General features: G+C 34.5%; 1 protein-coding gene and 1 pseudogene across 23 annotated transcripts in view; both read left to right on the forward strand.

Annotated features, from left to right (window-relative positions):
- Window positions 1-12427, forward strand: part of CNOT2 (CCR4-NOT transcription complex subunit 2) — a 117498-nt gene that overhangs the window by 33568 nt on the left and 71503 nt on the right. For 12 of the 23 annotated variants that reach the window (XM_026001726.2, XM_026001725.2, XM_026001723.2 and 9 more), the window contains exon 2: window positions 11411-11553. The exons of 1 other annotated variant lie outside the window; for it this stretch is intronic. Coding sequence is in view for 7 of the 22 variants with exons in the window: in XM_026001723.2 (XP_025857508.2) it covers window positions 11506-11553 (48 nt within the window). In the remaining 15 variants the exon portion in view is untranslated. The remainder of the gene's footprint in view (window positions 1-11410; window positions 11554-12427) is intronic. 10 more of the 23 variants (XM_072741748.1, XM_072741752.1, XM_026001722.2 and 7 more) reach the window with 1 other exon arrangement.
- LOC140595921 (large ribosomal subunit protein eL38 pseudogene) lies at window positions 3921-8744 on the forward strand (annotated as a pseudogene).

Below are 12427 nucleotides of genomic sequence, written 5' to 3' on the forward strand. Positions count from 1 at the left end.
GAAACAATTCATTACACTCTTCCTTGAACCACTTTCCTTGGTCAACTTTCAACATGTTTATATACGCTCTTTGGTTTTCATCTCCTTCACTGCTGCTCTTCCATTTACCTTGCTTGTTCCATCTCATCTGACTCCTAGATGTCAAAATGTGGAGATACTTAGGCCAAATTGGTTGGTAGATGGTTATATTAGAGGAAATAGACTGAGACCAGTTAGACAAGAAATAATTGTGACTTGAACTATGGTGGTGGCGAATAGAGATATGGAAAGTGGATTTCTGAAGGAATTTATGAATTCTTTCCTAAAGAATTGTGTAAAGATAAAGATATATTGAATTTATTGATTTCTGTGGCTGAGACAGACACCAAGACCTCCATTGACCAGAATAATCTGCTGGCCTTAACATTAAACAAAAACAGTTGAGCTGTTCGCGGTTTCCCCCCCCCCCCCCCCCCCCCCTGCTTAGCTTCTGAAGTTGTCTGAAATGGTATTGTGGGTACTTTCTGATCAGGCTCTTGCTGAACTTTAAATTTCCAGCTGAGTAATATTTGTTTCTTTTCTCCCCATTGCTGATTTCTTCATTGTAGCAGAAGAGTGAGATTTTTGAGTAGATGTATTATTTGACTGCTAGCATTTCTTGAAATGGTTTCATGCAAAAAATAATTGTTCATGAAAAAAAATGTGAATTAGTAAAGCATAGTGTTAAGAAATGGATTCAAGTCATCTGGACATGAACTCAAATTCTGGGCTTGTTACTTCTAGTTAACTTACTACTAGTGCTTGACCTTATTCTTAGTTTGTTTTTTCATCTGTACAAAAGGAATAGTAATATTTACCTTATGGTAAGGATTCTAAGGATTGAAGGAAATTACATAGGTAAGGTATTTAGTACACAGTGCTAATACTTGGCAAATGATAGGTAATATTACATTTCTGGGAAGGAATGTTAAGATTGTGGACATATTTTTAAATCCTAAAGATAAGGGGTGCCTTTGTGCCTCAGTTAAGTGTCTGACTGGCTCAGGTCATGATCTCAAGGCCCTGGGATGGAGCCCCTCTTCCAGCACCCTGCTCAGTGGTAGGGGGTGGTGGTGGGGTTGGTGATGGTGCTGCTTGTCCCTCCCCCCCCCCCCCCCGAGTTGTGTTCTCACTCTCTCAAATAAAATCTAAAAAAATAAATAAAACCTAAGTACTGGTTTCCCCTGCTTACTGAAAGTAGAGCATTCTTAAGAAACCTAAGTGAAACAACATAAAGCAAGGAAACAATTACTTTTTCCTACAAATGAAAATCCTCTTTGGATTTCTTTCAGTTAGCAAAAACAGATACTAATGTAGGTCTTTTGTAAAATCAAAATAGCATAATACAATCTTTCAGATAGTGAGGGAAACCTGTACTGACTGTTAGAAATTTCTTCTAACAAAGAAGTTTTATTGTGACGTTTGCATCTACTTTCTTGTATTAGCCACTCTGGAACTTAAGAATGAGTGTATTTCAATCAAAGACATCTTTATAAAATATTGTAAAGATTAATGTTTGGGCACCTGGATGGCTCAATGCTTGCCCATCTCCCTTTAGCTCAGGACGTGATCCCGGGGTCCTGGGATCAAGCCCCACATCAGGCTCCCCACAGGGAGCCTGCTTCTCCCTCTGCCTGTGTCTCTGCCTCTCTCTGCGTCTCTAATGAATAAATAAATAAAATCTTAAAAAAATAATTTATGTTTAAGACTACCATTAGTTGTCAGAGGCAAGGAAAGGGCACGTTGGCATGCAAAGGAAATGAATAATTCTCTTACACTACCTTTAATTTACGGTGTTTTGTTTTTGCTCAGTACTTAATGCTGAGATGAAAACTTGAATTTCACTTTTCTGTACCTTCTTAGCCCTGATAACCGTAACCTTGGCTGTACATTAGAATCATCGGGAGCACTTTCAAAAGCGCTAATGACCAGGTTACATTCCTGCTCAATTAATGAAAGTAGGGGCAAGGGAGGAGGAGACATTAGGATTAAAAAAAAAAAATCCCCAGGTGATTTTATTTGCATCCTGTGATAAAAGACAGTATAAATCTTTTAGCCTATTTCTGTTCTCAATAATATACTCACTTTTCTTTTCTTCCTCTGTGTTAGTGCCCTTGACAGTCACGTTTCAGGCCTCTGCAGAGCACCTTCGGCCATTCCCTTGCCCATCACACAAAAAGATAGTGTACTATTTGCCTCTTTTGTATAAAAACTAAACTTTGAAAGGTTTGGGAAGTAAGTGTTTATGTAGTTAGCGTTCACTATTATGTTATTTTTTTTTATATGGGCAGCTATAATTATTTTCTGCTCTTTTTAAAGCTTTATTTCTTTTATGAAAACTGGAAAAAGAATGTTTTGAGTGTTAAAAATATATATAATAGGTTTGTTAGATTTATGTCAAGAGCAACTTTTTAAAACTTATTTATTTATTAAAGATTTTATTTACTATTCATGAGACACCCAGAGAGAAAGAGGCAAAGTTGCAGGCAGAGGGAGAAGCAGGCTCCCTGTGGGGAGCCTGATGTGGGATTCAATCCCAGGATCCCAGGGTCACACCCTGAGCTGAAGGAAGATGCTTAACCACTGAGCCACCCAGATGCCCCTTATCTTTTTTCAAAAAATGTTTTATTTGAGAGAGAGAGAGCGAGAGCGTGTGCATGCGCTCAGTGACGGAGGGCAGAGGGAGAGAGAATCTCAAAGGAGTCTTCATGCTGAGTGGGAAGCCCAGCGTGGGGCTGTATCCCAGGACTCTGAGATCATGAACTAAGCTAAAATCAAGAGCTGCCTGCTCAGCCGACTGCGCCACCCAGACGCCCCTTAGGAGCAACTTTTTATAAGAAGCCACATGATTTCCCTTTATCACTTAGTTATCCTTTTTTTTTTTTTTCCGGAGATAATTTAGTAAGCCTCATCAGTTCCTATGAATTAGGGAGGTCTAAGCAGTGGATATGAGCTGGTAGTTTTTGATATCGCATTATCCCTAGAGTCAACAACTTGTATAAATTATTAAGAAGAAATGTATATTACCTATAAAAATTTTTAGTATAGTAGAGTTGCAGTCTTTAGATTTCTGGTTCACATATGGTATTTTTAATTGCTGATGACCTTACAGCCATTCTACGAGGCAGAGTAGAGAGTTGTTATGTATTTTAAGGGGTTTTAATTATAGATTATAACTTCGGCAAGTTTCTTTGTTGAATTAATAGAACTAGTGTGTCTGTTCCACAGTAGGTTGTGAGGCTAATATGACTTGGTCTTTTTTTTTTCTTTTAATATTTTATTTATTTATGAGAGACACAGAGAGGCAGAGACACAGGCAGAGGGAGAAGCAGGCTCCTCCAGGGGATCCTGGGACTCTGGGGTCACGCCCTGAGCCAAAGGCAGATGCTCATGCACTGTGCCACCCAGGTGTCCCATGACTTGGTCTTATTTTAGAGGGACTGCTTTGGCAAAAGCTACTTCAATCCTCAAGACCTTTGTGGATTTTTAGCTAATTCTAATGAAATATAAAACATTAATTGTAATACTTTTTAAGCTCTAAACCAGCAGAAAATTAGTAAGTACTAATAGTTTGACCATTTACACATACGATTGGTCAGGTAATTCAAACAACAGTTACTTCAATGAGGTTTTATGTATCATAAAGCTGGTTTACAAACTTACGTGATCATAGTCATGAGCTAGATTGTATAGATCTTACCTTCCTGTGAAGAAATTGAATCACTCAGAGGTTAAACAACTTTTGTGCAAATGTGTGTAAGTTTTCAGGTCGCAGGAAGATTAGAAGGCCCTTGATTGTCTTAAGTTTGGACTTAAATTTCATTGAAGCCTAAAATAAATTAGGAGGTTTTGATTCCCAAGCTTGCGGTTCAAAAATTAAGGAACTGCTTTTCTCTTCTCCCTTCTTGCTGCTTGCTGTGCCGGCCTGCCCGGCATGCCTCGCAAAATCGAGAAAATCAAGGACATTTTGCTCATGGCCAGGTGAAAGGACCCCAATCCGTCAAGATCAAGAAGAATAAGGATAATGTGAAGTTTAAAGTTCAGTGTAGCCGATATCTTTATACTTTGGTCATCACAAACAAAGAGAAGACAGAGAAACTCAAGCAGTCTCTGCCCCCAGGTTTGGCAGTGAAGGAGCTGAAATGAACCTGGCCCACTGATTTGAACTGTATTAAAATTTTAAAAATTCAAAAAAAAATTATGGAGCTTTAGTCATTTAAATTTAATGGGACTGTCTTTATGGTATTTTATTTTGTTTGGGACTTTTAGGACTTGGTAGTAGAAAATTCTTATCTTGTAGAAAATTCTTATCTTGAGATGCTGAGTGTTTTAGATGATTTACTGATTTTCTACTTGTAATAAATTCTGCATATCAGGTGGCCAGAATCCTCCTTGGCATATATGTGAGAAACCTACACAGATATTTAGAAGTATAGTGCATCAGGAAGGTTACCACTACAGAAAATAGAAGACATACCAAATTGATTTACAAAATATGAAATTACGACAACCAGGAAGTAGATTGATTTCAAGGGAGTAGTGTTAATTCACTTTTATTTGCTTTTCTTTTTAAATATAGGCAGCTTTTCATTTTACATGATAATTATAGACCCATGAAACCTGTATTACTAAAACATTCAGAAAAACTATTTTTAGGTAATGTGGCAATTTTCCTAGGCTCAGTTTGATCTGAAACTGAAATTCTTTTTTTACTTATTTCTGTTTTATCTACCTCTGTTTCTTTTATGTACCACAGGTCATCAACTCAGAACATTAAAAACATTTATCCATGTAATTGAACCAAAAATTAGTTCAGAAAATAAGTTCATAACATTTTATATGTACAATTACCTATTTACAAGAAGTTTCTTGACATAGTTCTTTAATTTGAAAAACCCTAAGGTTTTCAGGGTAATGGCTAAATGTACGTACTTCAGCTTTTATTGAACTCCAGTGAAATTGGTCCCATCTGGCAGTCTGTTTTAATTAATAGCCAACCTGGAATATAATGTCTCCCTAAATAAACAAACAAACAGACAAACTAAGCCTGTCCAACTGGTTTAACCATCTTAACCTGACCAAATTCACATGATAGTTGAAAAGTTGAGTTGTTTTAGGTGCAATTCCTGAACTCCTTAGGTACTTGAGGCCAGAGAGGAGAAATTGATTAAGCTAATACTAGAATTTAAATTTTCTGGCTCTTGTTCCATTTAAGAACAGGATAGGATGATTTCATATCCTAAGTTTAATAGAACACAGAGAATAAAGCTGGTAACTTTTCACTCTCTGATAAAATATATTCTAGGGATTTTACTCATGATCAGTGATTTCTTGTTTTGAGAAATTTTTTTGAGAGAAAAATTGCGGTTTAGCTATCATTTATTCTGGATATTACATGCTTTATTTTTATTTGGCTCTGATTTAGGGAAACACCCAGAATGAATAGCCTACTTGTTTTTTTTCTCATACTAAGATTTGATTTTTATTTTCCCCGTTAGTTGCTTCTTGTCAGATTTTAAGAGATTGCATGACTAACTATTTTAAGGGTTTCTAGCACAGAAAAGGGAGATGTAAAATGTTTATCCTTTAGCATTTATACTGATGTATCTAATAATTTATTCTAAAAGTGTCTTGAGTTTGAGAGTTTTTGCATGTGAGTAGACATTAGTGATACAGATGTGTTACAGAGATTACTGTGCATTCCTGACATTTAATTCTATTACCAGTCTGCTAAAAAGATTAGAGATAAACTTATTCAACTTAGTTGCAAATTTTCAGTAAAATTTGGAGCCTTTTAAAAATTAGGTTTTACATTGTTAAAAAATCTTTTAAATACCCTTTTATCAAGTTTATGTTTTAAAAATTTGACATACCTGTTAATCACCTGGCTTTTTATCAACTTTTAATTTTTTTTCATATGACCTATAACATACCGGTGAAATGATCTATTCTGTAACAATCTGAACAATTACTGTATTTAAAATATATTTTATAATTGAGAACAAACGTAGGATAGAGATGTTTCTGACTCTAGTACTGCATAGTTTATTCTAATAGTGAGAAACGTGGTTCCCACCAACCCGTCTATTTTACTTCATGTTTATCTGCAGTATTCATGCATAGCAGTTTCAGAATTATTAACCCATAGCTCTGTGATGAATCACTTTACCAATAGAATACATTATTTATGTAGAATGTTCTTTTTCTCCCTTACAGTTAGCAGTCAAAGCATCATTTTCCAGAGTTCCTTAGGTCAGCACATTTCTCTTTAGTGTGGCCATAGCATACATTTATAATACTATTAGTCTTTTTTTCAGGTCTGCATTTCTAACCTCCCAGTTTATTTTTAAGATTTGCATACATTCAAGTTCACTCTTTATGTTGTGAAGTTCTGTGAATTCTAACACATGCATAGCATCATGTATCTACTACTTCAGTGCTATATGGAATAGTTCCATCTCTTTAAAAGTTTCCCTGTGTGTCCCCCTTTGTAGTCATTCACTTCTCCCTCCCCTTTCTTATCTGCTACAAAACACCAATCTATTTTCTGTCCTTGTAGTTTTGCCTTTCCAGAATGTCATATGAATGGAAACATGTAATATAGTCTTCTTGGTTTGTATTATTTCCTTTAGCAAATACATTTAGATTTGTGTTACATGAATTAAATTAATAGCTTGTTCTTTTTTATTGTTGAGTGGAATTTTATTGTACAGATATACCATTTTGTCCATTCATCTATTGAAAGGACGTCTTCATTGGTAAGAACATTCATGAACAGATTTTCACATAAAAATAAGTTTTTAGTCCACTTTGGTAAATACCCAGGGTCACAGTTGCTGGGTTGCATGGTAAGTCTATGTTTAACTTATAAGAAACTGCCAAACTCTTCCAAAGTGGCTGTATTTGTCTTCATTTTTGAAGGGTATTTTAGCTGGATTTGGAATTCTTAGTTGATAGATGTTTTTTTCTTTCTGTAGTTAAAAATGTTGACCCACTCTTCCCTGCTTTGCATTGGTGCTAATTGTGTTGCATCGGTTATTCCCTTGTGTTTCTTTTTTCTCTCTCTGTGTGTATGTACTTTCCCTCTGCTTTACGATTTCTCTTCCACTGTTTCTCAGCAACTTGACTTTTAAAACGTGAGGGGTTTGTTGTTCTTTTTGGAGGTTGTTGAAGTTCTTGAATCTATGAGTATAGCTTTCATCAGATTTAGGAAAAATGCGGCCTTTGTTTTCTATCCTTTCCTCTCTTTCACTCTTTCTGGGACACTACTTAACATTAATGTTGGGCTGCTTGATATTGCCCAATAGTTCACTAACTTGATATTGTCTAACATTTCATTGTCCCACAGTTCCTTTTTTTTCTCACTGTGTTTAACTTTAGATTTTTTTTTTTTGATTGCTAGCTGTGGTTTCAATTCATTAAACTTTATTTTTTTTAAGATTCTATTTATTCATGAGAGACTCAGAGAGAGAGAGAGAGAGAGAGAGAGAGAGAGAGAGAGAGAGGCAGACACACAACACAGGCAGAGGGAGAAGCAGGCTCCACGCAGGCAGCGCAATGTGGGACTCAATCCCAGGACCCCAGAATCACACCCTGAGCCGAAGGCAGATGCTCAACAGCTGAGCCACCCGGGTGTCCCAATTCATTAAACTTTAAAGTTTAGAAAAGACTGCCGTTAATCTTACCCAGTGCATGTTTAATTACAGATACTGAATTTTTATTTCTAGAGGATCAGTTTGAGCCTCTTAAAAAATCTTTTTAACTTTCAAATAATTATTAACATATAAGAAGGTGCAAAAATAGTACAGAGAAATCCCATACGACCATCACCTGTCTTCCAGTGGTGTCATCTTATATAACTTTAGTGCATTATTGAAACCAGAAATTAACACAGTATAATTAGGCTACAAGTCTACCTTAGATTTCACCAGTTTTGCAAGCTCTCACTTTTTTTGGTTGTGTCTTTTTCATTCTGGTCGTATTTTAGAAAATGTGTAGAGAGAGTCCTGTAACCACCACAAGCAAGATGTAAACGTTTTCTGTCACCATAAATTCCTTTGCATTGCCAACTTCTGTGTTTTCCATGCCCTTGTATTTCTCTTACTGTATTCATAGTTTTCTTTATCTTCTTGAAGTATGGGATGTATTTACAGTGTCTGGTTTAATCTCTTTGTCTACTAATTGTATCACTTGTTATCACTGCTGGTCTCTTATATTTCACTTAGTTTGGGGATATATTTCCTGCTTCTATGCATGACTGGTAATTTTTGGTTGGATGCCAGACATTAAATTTTATATTATTTAATGCTGGGAGTGTGTTGTATTATTTTAAATATTGTTGGGGTTTGTTCTGGGTTACAATTACGGCAGTTGGAAGTAGTTTCATCTTTTGAGGCTGGTTTTAACTTTGTTAGTGCTAGTCCAGAACATCCTTAGTCTAAAGCTTATTTGGTTTTATTGCATTTATTAGCTTCTAAATTCTATTCAATACTCCTTGTGTTAAAACTGTCCTACTCCTGTTGACTGCAACGTGAGTTCTTGTAGAGGCTTTTTAGGTTTAGTAGTTTTTTTTTTTTTAATTCAGTAGTTTTTTTCACATACGTATACAGATAATTACTCAGCTAAAACCTTGAAGGCAATCTGTCTTCAGATCTTTGAAGCTCTTTCTCACAGCTTTCTTCTCTTCATTCACCCTGCAAATTCTAGCTGTCTTGTTATCTCCCCTAACTCTGGATTCTTTTCCTTTAACTCCCTGAAACCATTAGGCTTTGATTGGTTACTGCCTTTCCCCTCCCTGTGTTTTGGCGTCGTGCTTCCACAGACAGTGGGGCTTATTACTTCATTTGGTGTTTTTCTTGATGATATGTGTCCTGAAATGTGTCCATTGTCTGAAAGTCATTGCTTTATATATTTTATCTAATTTTCTAGCTGTTTAAGGCAGGAGGATAAATACAGTCTCTGTTTTTCCATCTTGGAAGGCATCCTGCCTTATAGAAAATTTCATTGTAGTTTTGTATATATTTGTCTTCTCTGACTTTTGAATATTTAGGACTTACATATATACCTATATCCTCTTTGATTTGTTGTGCATTAATTCCCAGTGAGTATCAACGCAATCTATTACTGAATATTTTTATTAAATACAAGATAATGGTGACAGATGTTAGCTCTTTGTGATTACCTAGAAGAAAATTGAATGCCTTCATTCCTTTTTCCCTTTACCAAAAGGAGATGATGTCTGAGTTATTGATCAGTATAGAATATTGATTCATATATTGCTTAGAGCATATAGTGATTGTTGACTGAAACCCTGAGCCATGAAATACTAGAAGTTATCCTGAGAAGGAGAAACAAAAGAAACAAGAACAAGTTTTCCCATTGTACTAAAATTCATAGTAGTCCAAAGTTAAACTTTTTCTTTTAGCTGGTAAGTTTAAAGATTAAATAATAACCTCTATTTTTATTAAGCTATTTTTTTAGCATGTAAAGTCCTAATTGTTTTTTATAATCTATACCGTTAGATTGTGCTCAGATACATTAAATTACATTGAAAATTGCCTTGCCTGATTTTAGATTTCTAACATCTTTTGATGAAACTGGCATAATGTGAAGGTAATGTATGCACTTCAGTTTAAACATAACTAATTTAATAAGGGAACATTTTTATACGTGTAAGAAAAAACTGAAGTTTTACATTATTATCCACTAAATTCAGAGTTGTCGTGAGTAGATTAGTAGTTAAGGCAAGTGCTGTTTTAAATCACTAATTTTATAAAACACTAACATTAAGGTGAGATTATTGTTTTTTTAGGGGATGCATAATTTAGTTTCACTATCATTTTGTAACAATCATGAAAATTTCATTTGGAGTTGAATGTGTGTCACTTACCTATTCTTGGACATCAGTTCACTTGATAATTTGTTTTATGGATAACCTATTTCCTTGACAGATGGTAAAGCTTACATTTATGGCAGTAAATATACTTATGGCTTAAAAATCCTTTCTCTATTATTTTTGAGAGAGACATAATATCAGTGGTATATAGAAATTGGTAATGAACAATTAACATTTTGGCCTAGAGCCAAGGTATCTTAAAGTATTTCAGCCAAACATACAACATAAGGTGGTCAAAATTAAGTAAAAGTATAGCACTCACTAACTTTGTATTTGTGATCAAACATAAAACCAGAGATGAAATACAGATTTTCATTATGTGGATTCTTTTTAAGACTTAAATGTAATATTTTCAATGATTTATTTTCATTGAAAATGTTTTCTATCCTTATTAGATTGCTTTTTAGAGGTAATCTCTGTGTGTGTGTGTGTGTGCGCGCGCGCACGCACCTGCGTTTGTGTTGGTTGTTTTAATAAAAAAACGGATTCATACTTATGAATTTAAATTAGAGGTTTTTATTATCCTCCCCCAAAGTAAATTTTCTATGATGTTAAATGATTGCTCTATGATTTTTAGTGGTTAGCAGCTATTATTATATTAATTTAATTGGTATACTTATTACTTTCTTAGGGTAAAACTTGGATAGAAGACACTGGTCTTGAAAAGATTATATTTACAAATTCTTTAGATAGCACTTTTGAATTTTTTCTTTCATTTTCAATTTATATTTTTGAATTAGCATCTCTAGGAACTATTACCTCTGCTTCAGTGTTTTGTTTTGTTTTGCTTTGCTTTTCGTACCTGAGATACACAGTGCCTCATCATTTTGGATTTACTTATGTGTTCAGGTTAAGAAATGAGCTCCATTATTTTTCTGCTTTAATGTAAAAAAAAAAAAAAATCTATTAGAGCATGTGTAAAATTGTCAGATTGAAGGACAGAGGCATCCAGAAAGTTGGTATGTGTTGCTACTCTTCCTTGGAGTAAATTTTAGTAGAAAATTGAATTAAGTTCACATCTGTTAATCATCCTGACAATATATGATGTATTCCAGTCTTATGGCATAGGAATAAACTGAATGAATAACAGCTGTATAAACGAGCATTTGGAGGAAAATGATTTGAAATTACATGACTGGATCTAAATTAATTGGATATTTCTAGGATTAATAGAATATTGAAAAGAAAAAATATGTGAGTTGAGGGCTGAACTTTTTTGTCAGGTTTTTTATTCACTGTATATTCCTTGTGTGTGAGGTCTGGCGGACAGTTTTAATTGGAGAGAGAAGTGGGAGGGAAGACTTTTTTATATTTAACAATTTCTCAGATAAAGCATCTGCCACTCGAACTTTCCCTAGGTGGTTAAGAAAAGGATCAGTTATGATATTAAAAAAGTACTTTTTGTTTGTTTTCTGTGTATCATATTGGATATTTTTGTTACTGTTCATATATTTACATGTTAGTAATTTTGACGGCTTTTGGATAATTCCACTCTAGAGGGAGAACTGGTGGGCGGTCCTTCCTGTGACACGACCCTTGAGTGACAGTTCTATTTGATTGCCTCCAGTACTGTGAGGAAAGGACACGACTCTATGGTGAGGACTGATGGACATACATTATCTGAGAAAAGAAACTACCAGGTAAGATCAGTTTTTTTTTCCTTTTTCTCTATTGTTCATATAGCTGCATTGAACTGTTTAACGTGTTATATTTAACTGACACCAGCAGATTGGATACACTTAAGTTTGAAAAATTTGGCTTATAGTTTAAAATATGTGTGTTGGCTTTGACAGTTGAAATAGTTGGGAACATTTTTCAAAATAAATCATGCTTGTGATAAATGTATATTCTTCTAATGTCAAAACATAACTTTTAGTGCTTTATGTCTATTTCAAAACTTAGATTACCTGATACACAATGGTTCCAAGCTAGTAGTCCATAAAACAAAGTGATTACTTTTACATGTATTATTCTTAGAAGACTAAACCTGAACTCTTAGACTATATTCAGGGTAATAGAGCAACACAGAAGTGTAGATAAAATTGATTAAAATATAAAGGAAATAGAAATGCAAATCTCAGGGCGCTCAGAGACCCAAATTTTATTGAATTTTTCATTAGCTTGCTATCCTTATAATGCTAGATTTCTTGTTTTGCCAATTAGTTGGTTAATAATATCCATTCCCTATGTAGTATGTAAGGATGCTGAAAGGATGATTGAAGTATAATATTCCTTTCTATCTTAGGTTTTAAAAGAAGGTGAATTTTATTTTTATTTTTATTTTTTTTTTTTTAAGAAGGTGAATTTTAAAGATAGTGATATGAAATAGTGATTTAAAAAACATTTTTTAAATTCAATTTTTTCTAAGAAAATCTCCCTTTTTTTATTTGGTGTAATAACTTATTACCAAATTATGCAGTGGCTCAGAATACAGAATGGTTCAAAGCTCAAGTAGGAATAAGCTTTAGGTTTTCTGCACTGATACATATTCAACTTCCCTCAGACCCTTTCACC

Source organism: Vulpes vulpes, chromosome 16 (assembly GCF_048418805.1).
Source record: "Vulpes vulpes isolate BD-2025 chromosome 16, VulVul3, whole genome shotgun sequence".
In the NCBI taxonomy this organism is placed as follows: Eukaryota; Metazoa; Chordata; class Mammalia; order Carnivora; family Canidae; genus Vulpes; species Vulpes vulpes.